We start from the raw sequence: 22,680 nt of genomic DNA, 5'->3' as shown, positions 1-22,680 counted from the left end.
ATGTAGACTCAGTGTGTATAAATTAGGTGGATGTAGACTCAGTGTATAGATCAGGTGGATGTAGACTCAGTGTGTATAAATTAGGTGGATGTAGACTCAGTGTGTAGATCAGGTGGATGTAGACTCAGTGTATAGATCGGGTGGATGTAGACTCAGTGTGTAGATCAGGTGGATGTAGACTCAGTGTATAGATCACGTGGATGTAGACTCAGTGTGTAGATCAGGTGGATGTAGACTCAGTGTGTAGATCAGGTGGATGTAGACTCAGTGTGTAGATCAGGTGGATGTAGACTCAGTGTGTAGATCGGGTGGATGTAGACTCAGTGTGTAGATCGGGTGGATGTAGACTCAGTGTGTAGATCAGGTGGATGTAGACTCAGTGTATAGATCGGGTGGATGTAGACTCAGTGTGTAGATCAGGTGGATGTAGACTCAGTGTGTAGATCAGGTGGATGTAGACTCAGTGTGTATAAATTAGGTGGATGTAGACTCAGTGTGTAGATCAGGTGGATGTAGACTCAGTGTATAGATCGGGTGGATGTAGACTCAGTGTATTGATCGGGTGGATGTAGACTCAGTGTGTAGATCAGGTGGATGTAGACTCAGTGTGTAGATCAGGTGGATGTAGACTCAGTGTGTAGATCGGGTGGATGTAGACTCAGTGTGTAGATCGGGTGGATGTAGACTCAGTGTGTAGATCGGGTGGATGTAGACTCAGTGTGTAGATCAGGTGGATGTAGACTCAGTGTGTAGATCGGGTGGATGTAGACTCAGTGTGTAGATCGGGTGGATGTAGACTCAGTGTGTAGATCGGGTGGATGTAGACTCAGTGTGTAGATCAGGTGGATGTAGACTCAGTGTATAGATCAGGTGGATGTAGACTCAGTGTGTAGATCGGGTGGATGTAGACTCAGTGTGTAGATCAGGTGGATGTAGACTCAGTGTATAGATCAGGTGGATGTAGACTCAGTGTATAGATCGGGTGGATGTAGACTCAGTGTGTAGATCAGGTGGATGTAGACTCAGTGTGTATAAATTAGGTGGATGTAGACTCAGTGTGTAGATCAGGTGGATGTAGACTCAGTGTGTAGATCAGGTGGATGTAGACTCAGTGTGTAGATCAGGTGGATGTAGACTCAGTGTATAGATCAGGTGGATGTAGACTCAGTGTGTAGATCAGGTGGATGTAGACTCAGTGTATAGATCAGGTGGATGTAGACTCAGTGTGTAGATCAGGTGGATGTAGACTCAGTGTATAGATCAGGTGGATGTAGACTCAGTGTATAGATCAGGTGGATGTAGAGGCAGCTCTACACCTGCAGGTGGCGCCACAAAAGAGGCTCAGAAGGTTCTTTCTTGTACAAAACCATTTATTTCAGCTTCAGGTCCAAATACCAACAGAACCTCATTTTACAAAATAAGAAGAAAGAAAATCCTACAAAATCGACAACTACACACAAATGTAAAACATACACAATGACGTCCAGTCGTGGTCCAGCAGTGACGACAACTCTCGCCAGAAGACGCACAAACGTGTCGGCGCTGTGGCGGGAAAGTCAGGATTTGAATCCTGTCTTCACAGGATATGTTGTCACGTGACAAAAGGAGAAAACCATGTTCGACCAGCAGGCGGCGCCACAGTTGTGATGGTTATAAGTGGCGAGGTGGCAGAAAAGGGGTGGAGCTTGTCACACAGGTCAGTGAGTGGAGGACCAGAAGTCACGTGACCTGCCCAGTGAGGACGAGCAGGAAGTGACGAGGAAGTTACGGCTCTAGCATGTTTGGACTCTCTAGCTCCCTCTGGTGGTGCAGGTTGATGTAGGAAAACAAGAAGAAACTCAAAAGAAAACAGTGTTTTTACTGGACGACCTTCGCCGCTGACCCTGAGACTGTGTGTGTGTATATGTGTGTGCTTGTGTGTGTGTGTATATGTGTGTGCTTGTGTGTGTGTGCACATGTGTGTGAGATGAGGAAAGTCGCAAAGGCCATCAGAAAGGTTTGTATCTGTCGTGTCTAGTTGTCAGTCACTCGTCCACTGGGTGGCGCTGCAGGGGCGGCGGGCACGACGGGCACGGCCTCAGGCTGTGCAGGAGGGGGTCCGGGGTCTGAGGGAGAAAAGGTTCAGACACGGGTCAGACCAGGTCTGTGACGCTTCTACTCACACATGCCGTTGGGCGCTCCGGGGTGACGCGGGGGCATCATGGGGGGCATCCCCCCGGGGACCAGGCCGACGGAGGGGGGTCCGGCCATCATGCGGCCAGGCATGGGTTGACCGGGTCCCATGGGCCCTGCAGGAGAGACGGGTCATGGACGGCTCAGAACAAGGACAAACGCTCCAGAACTCACCGCCCTGACCCGGGTGGTGCGGCGCCATCGCATGCTGACCCATCGGAGGGTAGCCGGGGTGCATGGCAGCACCTGGGGGGGGTCCACCGTGGTGGGCCGGGGGGGCGCCGTGATGAGGAGGTACTCCGTGGTGAGGTCCACCTGGGTGCACACCAGGAGGTGCAGGTCCAGGAGTCTGCCCTTGAGCATGGGCTGCAGCGGCGGCTTGTTGCTCCATCTGCTGCCGGGCCTTCATCTCCGCATACTTCAGCTGCTCCATGTGGAAGGCCTGACGCTCTGTGAGGAGCTGCTGACGCTGGAGCTCCAGCTGCACATCAGGGGGTCAGTGATGAAGGTCGTGAAAAGAGTTGTGGTCCAGAACTCACCGCCTCCTTCTCTCGGTCCATGATGGTCTCCAGCTCCTCGAAGTGTCTCAGTTTGATCTCCAGCTTCTTCATCTGAGTCTCCACCAGCAGAGCCACCAGAGACTTGATCTTACGTTCCTCCACGGCTGCCAGGTGCTGCAACAGTGAGAGGGTCAGGATCCACTGACTTCATGTTCTCCATCCTTCATGGGTCCATAGACCCGTGAGTCTCTGGCTTTGATTAGTCAACCTTGAAGTTTGTCATTTAAAAAACAACAAAACTGGAACAAACTAACTTTAAAGTTGTGATGGAGAGATTTAGACATGATGAAGAGGAGGAGGAGGAGGAGGAAGATGAAGATGAAGAGGAGGAAGAAGATGAAGAGGAGGATGAAGAGGAAGATGAAGAGGAGGATGAAGAGGAGGATGAAGATGAAGAGGAGGAGGAAGATGAAGAGGAGGAGGAAGATGAAGAGGAGGATGAAGACGAAGAGGAGGATGAAGACGAAGAGGAGGAGGAAGATGAAGATGATGAAGATGAAGAGGATGAAGAGGATGAAGAGGAGGATGAAGATGAAGAGGAGGTGAAGATGAAGAGGAGGATGAAGATGAAGAGGAGGATGAAGATGAAGAGGAGGATGAAGAGGAGGATGAAGATGAAGAGGAGGATGAAGATGAAGAGGAGGATGAAGAGGAGGATGAAGATGAAGAGGAGGATGAAGATGAAGAGGAGGATGAAGATGAAGAGGAGGATGAAGATGAAGAGGAGGATGAAGATGAAGAGGAGGAGGAGGATGAAGATGAAGAGGAGGAGGAGGATGAAGATGAAGAGGAGGATGAAGAGGAGGTGAAGGTGAAGAGGAGGATGAAGATGAAGAGGAGGATGAAGAGGAGGATGAAGATGAAGAGGAGGAGGAGGATGAAGAGGAGGATGAAGATGAAGAGGAGGATGAAGAGGAGGTGAAGATGAAGAGGAGGATGAAGATGAAGAGGAGGATGAAGAGGAGGATGAAGATGAAGAGGAGGAGGAGGATGAAGAGGAGGATGAAGATGAAGAGGAGGATGAAGATGACGAGGAGGATGAAGAGGAGGATGAAGATGAAGAGGAGGATGAAGAGGAGGATGAAGATGAAGAGGAGGATGAAGAGGAGGATGAAGAGGAGGATGAAGAGGAGGAGGAGGATGAAGAGGAGGATGAAGAGGCGGATGAAGATGAGGATGAAGATGAAGAGGAGGATGAAGTCACCTTTGCTTTGGTAGCAGCTGATGCCAGAGCGGCGGCGGCAGCGGTCGCGATGTTTCCTTCTCCAATGTCGTGCTCCAGCTTCTTCTTCTCATCTCCTTCTTCTCCACCGCTTTTCTCCTCCTTCTCCTGCTCGGACGACGCCTCCATGTCCTCCTCCTCGTCCTTGTCCTTGTCTGCGGGAGGAGACGGTGAGCGACAGGTGAGCGACAGGTGAGCGACAGGTGAGCGACAGGTGAGCGACAGGTGAGCGACAGGTGAGCGTCGAGGGCTCAGAGGACGCTGTCGGAGACGTTACCTGCCGTCGAGCGCTTGTCCTCCGCCATGTCCTCGCCCTCCTCCTCTCGCTCAGACACCTCCCCCGCCTCCTTCTTCACCTTATCTTCATTCTTGTCGCTCTTCTCTGCCGACTCGTCCGGCTTGTCCGGCTCGTCTCTGGACTCGGCCTGGAATTCAAAGTAGACCAGCTCAAGTCTTAGTTCTCAGGCCTGAAGGTGGCGCCGTTCTGGCATAAAACCAATCAACAACCTCTAGGGTCTGAACCGCAAGAGCACTGTGGAAGTCTGCGCCTGGTGGACGACATAAGTACTGCAGCCGTGACCCATAGAGGGCGCCGCACTCTTTTTATTTTCTAATCCTTTTCATTTATCATTTATTCTTTTTAGTTTGAAAACAATGGTCAACAGTGATGCTTCACCGAGGAACTAAGTATCGGGGTGTGTGGGGTCACCCTGAGAATCACATATCGGGGTGTGTGGGGTCACCCTGAGAATCACATATCGGGGTGTGTGGGGTCACCCTGAGAATCACATATCGGGGTGTGTGGGGTCACCCTGAGAATCACATATCGGGGTGTGTGGGGTCACCCTGAGAATCACATATCGGGGTGTGTCGGGTCACATCAAGAATGTTCTTCTAATATAGTGAACATGGATCAATGTGTTGCTAATATTATTGTGTAGTTTGATTTCTATGTTGTTGTGTTGCTGTTCAACATGTTTACTGTTGTTTCTCTTCACAGGAGTGACTCTGCTGAAGGTCAGAGTTCAAACATCAACATCTACTGCTCGTCTGTGACCCCAGAAAACACATGTTTGATTTCAAAGACAAACTAATTTCAAGGCTGTGAAGCTTCCGTTCACAAACAAATCAAAGGTTTTTAAAGTTCTGAAGATACCTTGTCTCCCTGCTGAGAGTCCAGGTCCGTCTCCATCTTCTCCGTCTCCGCAGCTTCTAGAGACACAAGACACTCGTGTGAGACAGAAGTGACGCTTCAAGACAGGAGTGTGTGTGTGAGTGTGAGTGTGTGTGTGAGTGTGTGAGTGTGAGTGTGAGTGTGAGTGTGTGTGAGTGTGTGTGTGAGTATAGTAACGTTTGAAAACTAATCAGCCGATGAAGCTTCAAGATACGATTCTTACCTTTTGAGCCTGAAATCTGGAGAATTCTGGCTAAACTTTAACTTCCTCTCAGTAGGAGGAAGTCAACGTTCGGCCTTCAAAGTAAGAGATCGAATGAGTCGCGTCTTCCTTGTAATCCTTTAATATCGCGATCGTTCTCTTTACTGTTCAAATCCTTTTTAAGTAAGTAATATTTATTTATTTATATAAGTAAGTAATATTTATTTATATAGTACTTTTCCAGACCAGGGTCACAAAGCGCTTAAACAAACAAAACAATACTCAAAAAAGTACATACTTTAAAGATCAAGATAATACTGAGAACAACACAGGAGTTTGAGAAATTCAAGGAAAAGCCTGAACAAATAGAAACGTCTTAAGATGTTTCTTGAAGGAGTCAGTAGATCATCAAACACACATGTTTCTTGAAGGAGTCAGTAGATCATCAAACACACATGTTTCTTGAAGGAGTCAGTAGATCATCAAACACACATGTTTCTTGAAGGAGTCAGTAGATCATCAAACACACATGTTTCTTGAAGGAGTCAGTAGATCATCAAACACAGATGTTTCTTGAAGGAGTCAGTAGATCATCAAACACACATGTTTCTTAAAGGAGTCAGTAGATCATCAAACACAGATGTTTCTTGAAGGAGTCAGTAGATCATCAAACACAGATGTTTCTTGAAGGAGTCAGTAGATCATCAAACACAGATGTTTCTTGAAGGAGTCAGTAGATCATCAAACACAGATGTTTCTTGAAGGAGTCAGTAGATCATCAAACACAGATGTTTCTTGAAGGAGTCAGTAGATCATCAAACACAGATGTTTCTTGAAGGAGTCAGTAGATCATCAAACACACATGTTTCTTGAAGGAGTCAGTAGATCATCAAACACAGATGTTTCTTGAAGGAGTCAGTAGATCATCAAACACACATGTTTCTTAAAGGAGTCAGTAGATCATCAAACACAGATGTTTCTTAAAGGAGTCAGTAGATCATCAAGAGCAAAGAGAGAGAAGATGGTTCCAAAGCTTAACAGCAACAGCCTGAAAAGATTTCTCTCCTCTGGTCCTGAACCGTGTTCAGGAACCATAAGTAGATTCTGATCCACAGACCTCAGAGCCCGAGCTGGGGTGTAAGGCTGGATCAGATCATGAAGGTCTGACCATGAATAGATCTGAAAGTAAGAACCAGAATTTTGAACTGAAAGAAAGAAAGAAACTGGAAGCCAGTGAAGAGTTTGAAGGAGAAATGTGAGTTCTTCTACTAGAGCGGCTCAGAGTTCTGAATCAACTGCAGGCGAGACGATCCTTCTTGTTAAGACATGAAAACAAACTGTTACAATAGTCCAGACGAGAAGAAACAAACGCATGGATTATAAGATCCAGATCATGTTCCGACAACATTTTCCTAAGTTTAGAGATTTTTCTCAGTTGAAGGAAACAGTTTGTGGTCAGTTTTCTTCAGTGTTGAACAAGAGACATGTCTTTATCAAATACAACACCCAGGTTTCTCAATTTTTTTAAATGATTGATTAGTTATTTTGTTCCATTTTTCTATCATTGATTGTTTGAAAGATTTCGCTGATTGAAAGATCATCAATTATGTTTAAGAGTGTGTGTGTGTGTGTGTATAAACATCAGTGTGTGTGTGTGTATAAACATCAGTGTGTGTGTGTGTATAAACATCTGTGTGTGTGTGTGTATAAACATCTGTGTGTGTGTGTAGCAGAGAAAAACAAGAGCGATGACCCACTTCCCCCCCCCTCCCCTCTTGGCTCCATCTGCCAGTGTTTTAATCTGCTGCTAGACGAGCGTCTCCATCCATATTTCTGACACACATCCACACACACACACACATCCACACATCCACACACACACACACACACACACACATCAAAACCAGGCTTGAAGGTGCTGCCCTCTGGTGGCAGCTGACGGAACAAAAGTCAAAGATTCTATAACACAAAAGACCAAAAACCAAAGTATTTTTGTTTCCTGCTTCCACGACATTTTCCACAAGAAATTTAAAAAAGTGGATGACAGTTGTGAAGCTCACACCAGCAGAGAGAGAAGCACATGAGGAGGTCCAGACCCACCTGTCTTCTCCGGTTCCTCCAGGGCAGTACCAGCGATGCCGCTGCTCTCCAGGCCAAAAGCAGGATCCACCTTCCCGGTGCTCCTCGCTGCCTCCTGCACCTTCTTCACATGAGCCTCCACCAGCTCAGACGGGACCTCCTCGCGCACCCGAGAGAACTCCTCTGTGGAAGCAGCTGCGATGATTCTTCTGAACACTCACAAGAGCATCACAGACCGCAGGAGTTCTCACCCAGAGCAGCTTTGGCAGCAGCAGACGCCACGCGAGGGTCGACCACGGAGGCCAGGAAGGCCACGGTGCTCATGACCGGGTTCCCAGACTGGCTGAAGGGGACCGGCTGGTATGCCAGAGGACCCAGATTAGCCTCGGAATTCTCCAGGTACGGATCCTCGATGGGCAGTCGCAGGAAGTGCAGGATACACTCGTCCTGCGTGCGCGAACCCACGTGCTCCGACACCTTGTTCCAGTCGTCCTTGAACATCTCCAGAGCCTGAAGGACAAGATGCAGGACCGTGTGGATGCAGACCAGGCTGAGGTTCCAGCAGTTTTGTCTTTTAAAATTCCATATAATGTTCACTGTTATGCTATATATGAACTAACTAAGGTTGTCATCTTTCAACCCACTCAGGTGGATTATTTGCACAGTAATCTGTTCCTTTTAGAGACAAAAAAAGTTTGTTCATTTTAATGTAGCGACTGGAGCTCAGTTTGCTCAGCGGTCTGGAGGCGTTTGATGTTAAGAGTCTTTTTGGACGAACAAGAAGACGAAGACAACTGAGCGCCAGTCGCTACATTAAAATGAACAAACATGTGTCTCTAAAAAGAACAGGAAACATATAATAGTGTACATTAGTCGACATCAGAAAATGAGTGAAGGTTGAATTTTGGACGAACCATCACTTTAACTTTGATAATTATAATTTATATATTTACTGCAGCTTGTCTTGTCGACTCGTGTTTGTTGTTCTTATGTACAGCAGTGACTCTGAGGTTATAAACACGTTCATAAACAATTGTATCATAATTATTATTTCAACAAAGCACAAAATAAGACATTTTTAAAAATGATGATTTGATATCAAACTAAGGTCTTGATTTTTTTTTTTTAAATCTGCACAAATTTGAAATTAAATATCTGGACAAACTCCAGTAAAATACTAAAGTTGTGTTGCTGTTACTCTTGGTTTAAGAGCGAGACCAGTGATGATGCTGAAGAACAATGTTTTTCTTACATCTTCTATAGAAAAGTTACGTTTGTGTTCAATGAAAACTGAAGGATCCTCAGAAAGACTTGTTGAGCTGCATCAGAAGCCACATGACGACAGGTTGCCCTGGTCTACACTGAACCCTGGAGAGCTGGAACCTGATCAAGGCCATCAGAAGTGGTCTGCTCCACCTGGAGTGTCAAACCAGGACGTCACGAGGACTCACCTCCAGAAGCAGCAGCGTCTCCTGCTCCGTCCATTCTCGGGTGGACGTTGCAGATTTGGACTGCGGGACAGAAAATGAATCAATGACTCAGTCTGAGCTTCAAGCTGAAGGAACAGCTGGTGCAGACCTTTGCATTCTTCTTGTACAGGTCACTGCGAAGGCCGAAGTTTTGCAGGTCGATGGCTTTGTCCTTCACCTTGTCAACAAAATTGGGCATCTGCGGAGGGGGGGGTATCTGAGGAGCACAGGCACCATCTTGAAGGGCTTGTTCTGACAGACTCTCACGGGACTCACCACAGGAGGTCTGTGGTTGAGGGGCATCAGTCCAGACGGGGTGTCGGCCAGCACAGTGAAGTGGGGGGTCGGAGGGGGCCCCATGGGCAGAGGCCTGCTCTCCGAGTCCACCTGATAGTTCACCAAACCCCACTGCTCCAAGAAGGCGTGGACTCTGAGGAAGAGGTCGTGTTACGGGGGTTCACAGCCAACACAATGAAACTGTTGCATTATGGGAGCACGGGTGTGACACATTGGGGCGACAGTGCAGATGTGTTAGAACAAACTGAAGCTAACACTCAGAAGGGGGCGTACGCAAAGAGGAAGTCCAACAAGACGAGAGATAAAATGTTTAGCTTAAGATAGATCCACCATTTAGACTCTCCACTAAAACCAGACCAACGTTGAGTTGTTGTGAAGCTGCTGCACGACCTTCTTAAAAACACTGACATCTGAGCCACAAGAGCTTCTACAAACATGCAGGTTCTGACCTCATGATGGCGCAGACGTCTCCGGTCAGGTTCCTGCGGCAGGACGTTGACGTGAGGTATTCTTGTGGGTTCAGTCGATAAGTGTCAATCATGAAGTTGCGATAGGCCAGGTATCTGTGGGGGGGGCAGGGGCACCAGGTGAGTCATGAAGACATGGTCAGAGAGGGAAAGAGCAGCGACTCACATCTCCGGGGTTTTCGACTTGTTTTTGCCATTGAAGAACTCGGGCAGCGCTCGGCGCTCGATCTCGTGGATACTGAGGAGGAGACGACATTAACGGCGAGCAATATGGCGCCGGATCTCAGAGTCTCACCAGTTGTAGTCGAACCAGGCGCTGTAGCTGGGAATGATGATGTGGTGCGTTTGCTCCGTCACGTTGTCCTCGCTGGCGTCCATCAGACGGCTGACTTCAGCCTTGTTCTGGTCCTCTTCGTCCTGATTCACAATTGACAGGTGTGTTCAGAACACTCATGCAGCCGTCATTTGACAACACCGGCGCCCTCTACAGGCTCATTCTTCTACTTCTCAACGGACAATCTGACCGTTGGTCAATATTTTTCAGATCATTTGACAAGACAGTGAAATAAAAGGATCAACTTCTTCTGTTCCGAGCACAAAAGTGATCAAGTCATAGAATCGTTGGATCTTCAGTGATGAAGATGAAGATAAAGATGAAGCCTCACCTTCCCTGCCGACATCACAGAATCTTCCTCCATGTCATCTGAAAGGACAAAGGGCAGCCGATTGAAATAGATGCACATGTGGCTGTGAATCCTTGAAACATCTGAACCGGATGTTTCTCAAGTGCAGCACGAGATGTAAAACTGGCTGAGATACAAGTTTCCTTCTGTTCCTTCCAGCAGCTGTCGTCAGAAGGTGGCTTCACGGAGAGAAACCTCCGACCCAAACACGTGACTTCATAATCTCACCGTTCTTAGTCATGCTGCCTTCCTCCACGCTGGCTCCAGCAGACGAGTCGTCCAGGTCCTTGGTCACGTCCTCCTCGGTGTCCTCCTCCTCGCCTTTGTGGCCCCGTCTCTTCCAGTGCAGCCCAGGGTTCCTGGATCAGCGACTCGGTTAAACAGCCTCAGACCAGAGACTTTCGTCCGTCTCACCCTTTCTTTCCTCCCTTCTTGCGAGACTCGGCGGGGGTGCTGGGGGGCGACGGCGAGCGCCTCCTCTTCTTGCCAGCGGAGTTGTTGGCCTTGCGCTCCTTACGATCGGGGGTACGGGAAGACTGATCAGATTAACCCCCGAGCGGCGCAGGGAGGGGTGGTGGATGAGAGAAAGAGCCGCAGAATGAGAGGATGAACGGATGCACACACGAAAGGAGGGGTCAGCAGAGGAGATCAGAAGGGAGGGGTTCTGTGGAAGAGGACAAGTTCAGGGCTTTTGTGAGTCTAGACCCACATCATGGTCCCAACAGAAGCCCTGAACTTGTCTGGAGGCAGAGAGAGTGAAGGACAGGATGGAGGACAGACGAGCACCGACGACACTCACCTCCTCCTCCTTTGGGAAGATCTTCTGACGGACGCTGATCAACTTCTTGTTTTCGTCCACCTCGTAGTCTTCCTCATTCATCCACTCATTGAAGGCGTCCGTGTCCAGAACCCAGCGAGTGTGGACCTGAGAGACAGCACGGCGAGTCCATGAAGCAGTGGACCCGGAGGAGCAAACCCAGATACTTGACCACATAGAACCCCAGATACTTGACCCACCAACCTCATGCCCGTTACCTGGATTCCTATTGTGAGTGTTTTTTCAAGCCCGGGTTCTAGAGCTTATGGCAAATTCAATTAAGGACTTTTAAACTTTAAATATGAATTCAACACCAATTTACCCAAAGTATCCAATGTAACATTAAAAGAACACAAAGTTTATATTCCACTGAATAATCTTCCTTAAATCCCACGCATGTCTTGCTCAAAGTACAACGGCTTCGTACTCGAAGCCTGGTTTGAGCCTAATTCTCATGAATGTTACATGTTGTGTGTGAGGTTTGAAACGAACACAAAATCTTCAAAATCTGAAAATGTTACATTTGCATGCAATTAGGGCCTTCTTCTTGGATTGATGTAGGTACAGCCTGTGAAGGTCCTCAGAAGCCTGCAGGCAGCAACTATAGACCACATCATCACCTACATGTGGTCTGAGACACCCGGAGCATCAGACCATCACAGGTCACTTCTGTTGTCAAATTCAAACCAGGGTGCTGGACCACATGGTGGAACTGACCCTACTCTGGATGACACCTTGCAGCTGCCCTCACCTTCCATGGTCTCTCCGTGTTGGGGGGGTCCTCCACGTCACCGTCAACCTCGCCAGTGGGAACCCAGGTGTCGTAGCTGAGGCGCATACAGAGACTTTGAAGCTACTGGTTCATCTCATGAAATGTCAACTCAAGGTCACACGTCTCACCTGTCGGGGTAGAGACCCCAGTGGACCAGCACCTGTTTGTCCTTCTTCATGACTGGACGCAGCCACTCGTCTGAAACACACAAACATCAACAGCTGCAGTGATAGCAGAGACCATCAGAGACCATCAGGCTTCTGGCGAAGACAAACCTTCCTCCGCTTGAGATGGCGAGGGGTAGATGTGGTGCGTGGCCTTGGACTTGTCCTCTGTGATTGTACCCTGATGGAGCAGACACAGAACATTAGAACCAAACCAGAACCTTCTGGTGAATCCCTGACTCACCTGGTGTCTCTTGATGGCGTCCTTCAGCTTGCTCGCCTGCTTCTGGTCGATGTCCGGGGACAAAAAGACGGTGGGGCGTGTCAAGCAGTTATTCTGGAGAAACACAAACCATCATAAAGACATCGCAAATGACCAGAACCAGCAGGTCCTACCTGGACCAGGTTCTTCTCCACATTCAGGAACATCTCCACATTCCTGTCCATCCTCGATGGATTCTGCAGGTCAAAGCGACGCCTGAGGAACATCAGGAACATCATGAGACTGTGGCACCAAAAAACACTCTTTCCTAACACTGTCCAGACTCCAGCTGCTGCTTGTGTCATCATCAAGCAGATGAACTGGACTATAAGTATTTAGCTCCATGAAAAATCCCTTCAGGGTCAACATCTAGAATCAAGTCAGTAGTAACAGACAAGTGAAAATTGTCGAACCCCTGAAGGTAAGTTTGTGGTCAACAAGTACGACGGGGCAGACTCACCATCCCTGCTCGCTCTTGAACTTGTACACTGACCCCAGAATGTGGCAGAGAGCACCCCCAGCTTTCATGTCCAGGAAACACTTGGTCTGAGGGAGAGAAAGTAAGTAAGAGAGAGAGAGAGTAAGAAGTGAGAGAGTGAGGGAGAGTAAGTAAGAGAGAGAGCGAGGTAGAGAGCGAGAGTAAGGAGAGTAAGTGAGAGAGAGAGAGTAAGAAGTGAGAGAGTAAGAAGTAAGAGAGAGAGAGTAAGAAGTGAGAGAGTGAGGAGAGTAAGTAAGAGAGAGAGCGAGGTAGAGAGCGAGAGTAAGTGAGAGAGAGAGTAAGAAGAGAGAGTAAGTGAGAGAGAGAGTGAGGTAGAGAGCGAGAGTAAGTGAAAGAGAGAGAGAGTAAGTGAAAGAGAGAGAGAGTAAGAGAGAGTAAGTGAAAGAGAGAGAGTAAGTGAAAGAGAGAGAGAGTAAGTGAAAGAGAGAGAGTAAGTGAAAGAAAGAGAGAGTAAGAGAGAGTAAGTGAAAGAGAGAGTAAGAGAGAGAGTAAGTGAAAGAGAGAGAGTAAGTGAAAGAGAGAGAGAGTAAGAGAGAGAGAGTAAGAGAGAGAGAGTAAGAGAGAGAGTAAGAGAGAGAGAGTAAGAGAGAGAGTAAGAGAGAGAGAGAGTAAGAGAGAGTAAGTGAAAGAGAGAGAGAGTAAGAGAGAGTAAGTGAAAGAGAGAGAGAGTAAGAGAGAGAGAGTAAGAGAGAGTAAGTGAAAGAGAGAGAGAGTAAGAGAGAGAGAGTAAGAGAGAGTAAGTGAAAGAGAGAGAGAGCAAGAGAGAGAGAGTAAGAGAGAGAGAGTAAGAGAGAGAGAGTAAGAGAGAGAGCCCTTGAAGAGCAACAACTGAGCAAATATCTTCTGGGACAGTAGAGTTCTGGACCTTGTGGGACCAGAAGAACGTTCTGTACTCACAGGAAGTTTGGTGAGAGCAGGATTGCTGACCCTCCGACCAAAAGTATCTTCCTGGAACTGCAGTAGCTGGACCACCAGACCTCCTAAATACTTGCTGGAGGGGGAGTCGTTCTGGACGTACTGTGGGAACAAGAGGACACAAGTCACGTCAGAGGGTCCAGACACCAGAACACACACAACACTAGGTGTAGATCAACATCTGGGTTCAGGGAGCATTTTACTGTGTTTGTGACTGTTCCCAGTTCAAAGAGTCTCCTGGTTCAGATAGAACTCACGGCTCTGGTCAAAAGACCCCTGCGACCAGAGCTTCTTCTTCTTCTGGACCTCCCTAGATGAACAAGATTCCTCTATGGAAGACTTCCATGGAAGACGATATTACAGGACGCTTTTATATACTCAAGAGTGTGTTTTAGTTCAACCTCAAGAGTCAACACTTGCATTCATTTACAAGGAAAACAAGAATTTAGATATTAGAGACGGAACAACACAACGCTGAAGATATTAGAGAAGGAACAACACAACGCTGAAGATATTAGAGACGGAACAACACAACGCTGAAGATATTAGAGACGGAACAACACAACGCTGAAGATATTAGAGAAGGAACAACACAACGCTGAAGATATTAGAGACGGAACAACACAACGCTGAAGATATTACAGAAGGAACAACACAACGCTGAAGATATTAGAGACGGAACAACACAACGCTGAAGATATTAGAGACGGAACAACACAACGCTGAAGATATTACAGAAGGAACAACACAACGCTGAAGATATTACAGAAGGAACAACACAACGCTGAAGATATTACAGAAGGAACAACACAACGCTGAAGATATTAGAGACGGAACAACACAACGCTGAAGATATTACAGAAGGAACAACACAACGCTGAAGATATTACAGAAGGAACAACACAACGCTGAAGATATTAGAGAAGGAACAACACAACGCTGAAGATATTAGAGAAGGAACAACACAACGCTGAAGATATTACAGAAGGAACAACACAACGCTGAAGATATTACAGAAGGAACAACACAACGCTGAAGATATTACAGAAGGAACAACACAACGCTGAAGATATTAGAGAAGGAACAACACAACGCTGAAGATATTAGAGAAGGAACAACACAACGTTAATGATATTAGAGAAGGAACAACACAACGTTAATGATATTAGAGAAGGAACAACACAACGCTGAAGATATTAGAGAAGGAACAACACAACGCTGAAGATATTACAGAAGGAACAACACAACGTTAATGATATTAGAGAAGGAACAACACAACGCTGAAGATATTAGAGAAGGAACAACACAACGCTGAAGATATTACAGAAGGAACAACACAACGCTGAAGATATTACAGAAGGAACAACACAACGCTGAAGATATTAGAGAAGGAACAACACAACGTTAATGATATTAGAGAAGGAACAACACAACGCTGAAGATATTACAGAAGGAACAACACAACGCTGAAGATATTACAGAAGGAACAACACAACGTTAATGATATTAGAGAAGGAACAACACAACGCTGAAGATATTACAGAAGGAACAACACAATGCTGAAGATATTACAGAAGGAACAACACAACGTTAATGATATTAGAGAAGGAACAACACAACGATGCAGATATTAGAGAAGGAACAACACAACGATGCAGATATTAGAGAAGGAACAACACAACGGTGAAGATATTAGAGAAGGAACAACACAACGATGCAGATATTAGAGAAGGAACAACACAACGATGCAGATATTAAATTAGAGAGAGAACAACAACACAACGTTAATGATATTAGAGAAGGAACAACACAACGCTGAAGATATTAGAGAAGGAACAACACAACGCTGAAGATATTACAGATAGAACAACACAATGGTGAAGATATTAGAGAGAGAACAACAACACAACGTTAATGATATTAGAGAAGGAACAACACAACGCTGAAGATATTACAGAAGGAACAACACAATGTTAATGATATTAGAGAAGGAACAACACAACGCTGAAGATATTACAGAAGGAACAACACAACGTTAATGATATTAGAAAAGGAACAACACAACGCTGAAGATATTAGAGAAGGAACAACACAACGGTGAAGATATTAGAGAAGGAACAACACAACGATGCAGATATTAGAGAAGGAACAACACAACGATGCAGATATTAGAGAAGGAACAACACAACGCTGAAGATATTAGAGAAGGAACAACACAACGATGCAGATATTAGAGAAGGAACAACACAACGGTGAAGATATTAGAGAAGGAACAACACAAGATAAGATATTAGAGAAGGAACAACACAACGATGCAGATATTAAATTAGAGAGAGAACAACAACACAACGGTGAAGATATTAGAGACAGAACAACACAACGGTGAAGATATTACAGACAGAACAACACAATGGTGAAGATATTAGAGACAGAACAACAACACAACGTTAATGATTTTAGAGAAGGAACAACACAACGCTGAAGATATTAGAGACAGAACAACACAACGCTGAAGATATTGGAGACAGAACAACACAACGGTGAAGATATTACAGACAGAACAATACAATGGTGAAGATATTAGAGACAGAACAACACAACGCTGAAGATATTAGAGACAGAACAACACAACGGTGAAGATATTACAGACAGAACAACACAATGGTGAAGATATTAGAGACAGAACAACACAACGATGGAGATATAAGAGACAGAACAACACAACGATGGAGATATAAGAGACAGAACAACACAACGATGGAGATATAAGAGACAGAACAACACAACGATGGAGATATAAGAGACAGAACAACACAACGATGGAGATATAAGAGACAGAACAACACAACGATGGAGATATAAGAGACAGAACAACACAACGATGGAGATATAAGAGACAGAACAACACAACGATGGAGATATAAGAGACAGAACAACATGATGAATACTTTGAACAAATCATTGCTAACTGAGGACTAAACCATGAGGACTAAACCATGAGGACTAAACCATGAGGACTAAACCATGAGGACTAAACCATGAGGACTAAACCATGAAGACTAAACCGTGAGGACTAAACCATGAGGACTAAACCGTGAGGACTAAACCGTGAGGACTAAACCATGAGGACTAAACCATGAAGACTAAACCGTGAGGACTAAACCATGAAGACTAAACCGTGAGGACTAAACCGTGAGGACTAAACCGTGAGGACTAAACCATGAGGACTAAACCATGAAGACTAAACCATGAAGACTAAACCATGAGGACTAAACCATGAGGACTAAACCATCAGGACCATCTCAGAGAAGCTCAGCGGCAGAAGAGCGGCTCCATTGTGTCAGCGGGAAGAGGCCTGCTAGCTATGATGCTAACCAGCCTGCTAGCTCACCTTCTTGTAGTGCTTCATGATCCACAGGCGAACCGCCTCGAGCTGACACACCGTCTCGGAACTCTCCCAGAACTTCGTGGACGGACCACCATCTTTCTTACGCCCCAACGCGGTCCCGCCGCCGACCGGGCCGCTGGCCGGTCCGCCTGCAGTTGTCGTGCCCGCCGTCGCCATTGTGTTTGTGCTGCGTCTGTGTCGCGCTCCGAGCTGCTGCGATGTTGCTGCGCATGCGCAAAATCTGGTGCCCCTGCGTGCGTTGAATCATGGGAGCTGTAGTTCTTATACTTGCGCACGTGAGTCTGGGCTCGACACTTGCACCTGATTGGTTGGTGAACCAGACAGTCGAGCTCATAGCTGCTCTTTGTTTACTTTCTTCTTCTTTGACTAAAACATGCGACGCACAAACTTTTGTGTGAAACGCAGAAGGTCACGCGTGTCACACGCGTGTCCCAGCAGTGAAGAGTCATGTGGACACGTCTGAGCAAAACCAAAGAACTTTATTTACAAGAAAGACAAAGTAGAAAAGTTAGTCCTTGTTGGTCCTGGAGCTCATGATCAGAAGCACGTATGACAACAAACACGATCACTGAAGCTCCTCTGGTCCCTCACCGTCCTGGAGTCACCTGAGCAGGTGGGTCAGCAGAGAGACCCTGGTGATCTCATTGGACCTGTAGGTTCTTGTTAAACAGACCCAGCCAGGATAAAGGTCCAGAGCTGGACTTGGCCACATCATCTGCCCTCTTCAGAGACTTTGAGGACTTTGTAGACGTCGTTGGAGAAGACGGTGGTGAAGTGTGGACGAGGGTTCCTGGACATGTGTGTGCACAGAGGGACCTTGCCTGCGTTGAGGGGGTCCTCCACGTCCCAGATCTCGGGCATGCTACAGCCAGGCCTGGAGGAGGGACAGAGGACCGGGTCGTAAGCAGCAGCAGGACACCAGAGGACAGACCTGACCTGGTCCTGCGGGTGCACCACGAGTCCTCCAGGACAAAGAAGTCCACATCCAGCTTCATCAGGTTCTTCTTCACGGTCTCCCCTGACATGCGGCTGTACATGGAGTAGACCAGTTTGGTCCTCTCCCTCAGACCCGCGTCCTCGTAGTGCGGGTGGTTGACCACCGGCCGCCCGGTCGACAGCTTGACGCTGGCCATGGTGGGCATCGCACCTGCAAACACAGAGTCTACGGCGGGACAGGGTGAGACCCTCCAACACTCCTGGTCGACAAGAACTCACCCGGTCGGGTGTTGTCCTGGATCCAGTTCAGCAGCTCCTCCTGGGGAAGGTTGCTGAACTCCCCGATGATCTTCCACTGGGCCTGCAGGTTAGCGACGCCCTGCACGGCCATCAACGCCACGACCACAAAGACCACTGCCCGCTGCCTCGCTCGCTCGCCCACCCAGCTGAACAGCTGCAGGACGGACAGAGAGGGTCAGAGATGGTGAGGACCAGAGAGGGTCAGAGATGGTGAGAGATGGTGAGAGATGGTGAGGACCAGAGAGGGTCAGAGATGGTGAGGACCAGAGAGGGTCAGAGATGGTGAGAGATGGTGAGGGATGGTGAGGACCAGAGAGGGTCAGAGATGGTGAGGACCAGAGAGGGTCAGAGATGGTGAGGACCAGAGAGGGTCAGAGATGGTGAGGACCAGAGAGGGTAAGAGATGGTGAGGACCAGAGAGGGTCAGAGGTGGTGAGGACCAGAGAGGGTCAGAGATGGTGAGGACCAGAGTGGGTAAGGGGTGGTGAGGACCAGAGAGGGTCAGAGATGGTGAGAGATGGTGAGAGATGGTGAGAGATGGTGAGGACCAGAGAGGGTCAGAGGTGGTGAGGACCAGAGAGGGTCAGAGATGGTGAGGACCAGAGAGGGTCAGGGGTGGTGAGGACCAGAGAGGGTCAGAGATGGTGAGGACCAGAGAGGGTCAGGGGTGGTGAGGACCAGAGAGGGTCAGAGATGGTGAGGACCAGAGAGGGTCAGAGATGGTGAGGACCAGAGAGGGTCAGAGGTGGTGAGGACCAGAGAGGGTCAGAGGTGGTGAGGACCAGAGAGGGTCAGAGATGGTGAGGACCAGAGAGGGTCAGAGATGGTGAGGACCAGAGAGGGTCAGAGATGGTGAGGACCAGAGAGGGTAAGGGGTGGTGAGGACCAGAGAGGGTCAGAGATGGTGAGGACCAGAGAGGGTCAGAGATGGTGAGGACCAGAGAGGGTCAGAGATGGTGAGGACCAGAGAGGGTAAGGGGTGGTGAGGACCAGAGAGGGTCAGAGATGGTGAGGACCAGAGAGGGTCAGAGATGGTGAGGGCCAGAGAGGGTCAGAGATGGTGAGGACCAGAGAGGGTAAGGGGTGGTGAGGACCAGAGAGGGTCAGAGATGGTGAGGACCAGAGAGGGTCAGAGATGGTGAGGACCAGAGAGGGTAAGGGGTGGTGAGGACCAGAGAGGGTCAGAGATGGTGAGGACCAGAGAGGGTCAGAGATGGTGAGGACCAGAGAGGGTCAGAGATGGTGAGGACCAGAGAGGGTCAGAGATGGTGAGGACCAGAGAGGGTCAGGGGTGGTGAGGACCAGAGAGGGTCAGAGATGGTGAGGACCAGAGAGGGTAAGGGGTGGTGAGGACCAGAGAGGGTCAGAGATGGTGAGGACCAGAGAGGGTCAGAGATGGTGAGGACCAGAGAGGGTAAGGGGTGGTGAGGACCAGAGAGGGTCAGAGATGGTGAGGACCAGAGAGGGTCAGAGATGGTGAGGACCAGAGAGGGTCAGAGGTGGTGAGGACCAGAGAGGGTCAGAGATGGTGAGGACCAGAGAGGGTCAGAGATGGTGAGAGATGGTGAGAGATGGTGAGAGATGGTGAGGACCAGAGAGGGTCAGAGGTGGTGAGGACCAGAGAGGGTCAGAGATGGTGAGGACCAGAGAGGGTCAGGGGTGGTGAGGACCAGAGAGGGTCAGAGATGGTGAGGACCAGAGAGGGTCAGAGATGGTGAGGACCAGAGAGGGTCAGGACCAGAGAGGGTCAGAGGTGGTGAGGACCAGAGAGGGTCAGAGATGGTGAGGACCAGAGAGGGTCAGAGATGGTGAGGACCAGAGAGGGTAAGGGGTGGTGAGGACCAGAGAGGGTCAGAGATGGTGAGGACCAGAGAGGGTCAGAGATGGTGAGGACCAGAGAGGGTCAGAGATGGTGAGGACCAGAGAGGGTAAGGGGTGGTGAGGACCAGAGAGGGTCAGAGATGGTGAGGACCAGAGAGGGTCAGAGATGGTGAGGACCAGAGAGGGTCAGAGATGGTGAGGACCAGAGAGGGTAAGGGGTGGTGAGGACCAGAGAGGGTCAGAGATGGTGAGGACCAGAGAGGGTCAGAGATGGTGAGGGCCAGAGAGGGTCAGAGATGGTGAGGACCAGAGAGGGTAAGGGGTGGTGAGGACCAGAGAGGGTCAGAGATGGTGAGGACCAGAGAGGGTCAGAGATGGTGAGGACCAGAGAGGGTCAGAGATGGTGAGGACCAGAGAGGGTCAGAGATGGTGAGGACCAGAGAGGGTAAGGGGTGGTGAGGACCAGAGAGGGTCAGAGATGGTGAGGACCAGAGAGGGTCAGAGATGGTGAGGACCAGAGAGGGTCAGAGATGGTGAGGACCAGAGAGGGTCAGAGATGGTGAGGACCAGAGAGGGTCAGGGGTGGTGAGGACCAGAGAGGGTCAGAGATGGTGAGGACCAGAGAGGGTAAGGGGTGGTGAGGACCAGAGAGGGTCAGAGATGGTGAGGACCAGAGAGGGTCAGAGATGGTGAGGACCAGAGAGGGTCAGAGATGGTGAGGACCAGAGAGGGTAAGGGGTGGTGAGGACCAGAGAGGGTCAGAGATGGTGAGGACCAGAGAGGGTCAGAGATGGTGAGGACCAGAGAGGGTCAGAGATGGTGAGGACCAGAGAGGGTCAGAGATGGTGAGGACCAGAGAGGGTCAGAGATGGTGAGGACCAGAGAGGGTCAGAGATGGTGAGGACCAGAGAGGGTCAGGGGTGGTGAGGACCAGAGAGGGTCAGAGATGGTGAGGACCAGAGAGGGTAAGGGGTGGTGAGGACCAGAGAGGGTCAGAGATGGTGAGGACCAGAGAGGGTCAGAGATGGTGAGGACCAGAGAGGGTCAGAGATGGTGAGGACCAGAGAGGGTAAGGGGTGGTGAGGACCAGAGAGGGTCAGAGATGGTGAGGACCAGAGAGGGTCAGAGATGGTGAGGACCAGAGAGGGTCAGAGGTGGTGAGGACCAGAGAGGGTCAGAGATGGTGAGGACCAGAGAGGGTCAGAGATGGTGAGGACCAGAGAGGGTCAGAGATGGTGAGGACCAGAGAGGGTCAGAGATGGTGAGGACCAGAGAGGGTCAGGGGTGGTGAGGACCAGAGAGGGTCAGAGATGGTGAGGACCAGAGAGGGTCAGAGATGGTGAGGACCAGAGAGGGTCAGGGGTGGTGAGGACCAGAGAGGGTCAGAGATGGTGAGGACCAGAGAGGGTAAGGGGTGGTGAGGACCAGAGAGGGTCAGAGATGGTGAGGACCAGAGAGGGTAAGGGGTGGTGAGGACCAGAGAGGGTCAGAGATGGTGAGGACCAGAGAGGGTCAGAGATGGTGAGGACCAGAGAGGGTCAGAGATGGTGAGGACCAGAGAGGGTCAGAGATGGTGAGGACCAGAGAGGGTCAGAGATGGTGAGGACCAGAGAGGGTCAGGGGTGGTGAGGACCAGAGAGGGTCAGAGATGGTGAGGACCAGAGAGGGTAAGGGGTGGTGAGGACCAGAGAGGGTCAGAGATGGTGAGGACCAGAGAGGGTCAGAGATGGTGAGGACCAGAGAGGGTCAGAGATGGTGAGGACCAGAGAGGGTAAGGGGTGGTGAGGACCAGAGAGGGTCAGAGATGGTGAGGACCAGAGAGGGTCAGAGATGGTGAGGACCAGAGAGGGTCAGAGATGGTGAGGACCAGAGAGGGTCAGAGATGGTGAGGACCAGAGAGGGTCAGGGGTGGTGAGGACCAGAGAGGGTGAGAGATGGTGAGAGATGGTGAGAGATGGTGAGGACCAGAGAGGGTCAGAGGTGGTGAGGACCAGAGAGGGTCAGAGATGGTGAGAGATGGTGAGAGATGGTGAGGACCAGAGAGGGTCAGAGGTGGTGAGGACCAGAGAGGGTCAGAGATGGTGAGGACCAGAGAGGGTCAGAGATGGTGAGAGATGGTGAGAGATGGTGAGGACCAGAGAGGGTCAGAGGTGGTGAGGACCAGAGAGGGTCAGAGATGGTGAGGACCAGAGAGGGTCAGAGATGGTGAGAGATGGTGAGAGATGGTGAGGACCAGAGAGGGTCAGAGATGGTGAGGACCAGAGAGGGTCAGAGATGGTGAGGACCAGAGAGGGTCAGAGGTGGTGAGGACCAGAGAGGGTCAGAGATGGTGAGGACCAGAGAGGGTCAGAGGTGGTGAGGACCAGAGAGGGTCAGAGATGGTGAGAGATGGTGAGAGATGGTGAGGACCAGAGAGGGTCAGAGGTGGTGAGGACCAGAGAGGGTCAGAGGTGGTGAGGA

At 49.2% G+C, this 22,680-nt stretch overlaps 2 protein-coding genes across 3 annotated transcripts in view; both read right to left on the bottom strand.

Annotated features, from left to right (window-relative positions):
• Window positions 1-1,349: 1,349 nt before the first annotated feature.
• smarcc1a (SWI/SNF related BAF chromatin remodeling complex subunit C1a) lies at window positions 1,350-17,337 on the bottom strand. 2 transcript variants are annotated; one of them, XM_087812286.1, is made up of 27 exons: window positions 17,146-17,337; window positions 13,737-13,856; window positions 12,801-12,886; window positions 12,475-12,556; window positions 12,323-12,415; window positions 12,190-12,259; window positions 12,043-12,112; window positions 11,894-11,969; window positions 11,125-11,250; window positions 10,740-10,861; window positions 10,554-10,684; window positions 10,308-10,345; window positions 9,938-10,059; window positions 9,809-9,880; window positions 9,625-9,738; window positions 9,155-9,308; window positions 8,988-9,095; window positions 8,861-8,920; window positions 7,661-7,919; window positions 7,431-7,592; window positions 5,111-5,166; window positions 4,232-4,379; window positions 3,937-4,109; window positions 2,712-2,846; window positions 2,347-2,653; window positions 2,163-2,288; window positions 1,350-2,105 (listed from the first exon to the last, which is right to left on the bottom strand). In XM_087812286.1, exons 1-27 carry the CDS (start codon window positions 17,317-17,319, stop codon window positions 2,014-2,016), a joined length of 3,276 nt encoding a protein of 1,091 aa, XP_087668412.1. In that variant the 5' UTR covers window positions 17,320-17,337; the 3' UTR covers window positions 1,350-2,013. The 2 variants fall into 2 exon arrangements, with proteins under 2 accessions (XP_087668412.1, XP_087668413.1); XM_087812287.1 differs by having other exon boundaries at window positions 10,740-10,837.
• A 286-nt stretch (window positions 17,338-17,623) lies between these two features.
• The window catches only part of dpy19l1l (dpy-19-like 1, like (H. sapiens)), a 32,177-nt gene continuing 27,120 nt past the window's right edge, over window positions 17,624-22,680 (bottom strand). The window contains exons 19-21 of the mRNA XM_087812890.1: window positions 18,379-18,553; window positions 18,100-18,325; window positions 17,624-18,037 (exon numbers count right to left, since the gene is read on the bottom strand). Coding sequence (XP_087669016.1) covers window positions 17,875-18,037; window positions 18,100-18,325; window positions 18,379-18,553 — 564 coding nt within the window. The 3' untranslated portion in view covers window positions 17,624-17,874. The remainder of the gene's footprint in view (window positions 18,038-18,099; window positions 18,326-18,378; window positions 18,554-22,680) is intronic.

The sequence above is a fragment of the Callionymus lyra genome, chromosome 17 (assembly GCF_982586985.1).
Source record: "Callionymus lyra chromosome 17, fCalLyr1.hap1.1, whole genome shotgun sequence".
In the NCBI taxonomy this organism is placed as follows: domain Eukaryota; kingdom Metazoa; phylum Chordata; class Actinopteri; order Syngnathiformes; family Callionymidae; genus Callionymus; species Callionymus lyra.
Note: the sequence above shows the minus strand (reverse complement) of the source record. Positions and strands in the feature narration are given on the sequence as shown.

What these genes read in the sequence shown, in the direction of transcription:
- smarcc1a (XM_087812286.1), bottom strand. Translation starts at nt 17,319, where the DNA reads ATGGCGACGGCGGGCACGACAACTGCAGGCGGACCGGCCAGCGGCCCG. An exon ending in TCATGAAGCACTACAAGAAG is followed by an intron (nt 13,857 to 17,145) that starts GTGAGCTAGCAG and finishes TTGTTCCCACAG; the next exon opens with TACGTCCAGAACGACTCCCC. An exon ending in TGGAGAAGAACCTGGTCCAG is followed by an intron (nt 12,416 to 12,474) that starts GTAGGACCTGCT and finishes GTGTTTCTCCAG; the next exon opens with AATAACTGCTTGACACGCCC.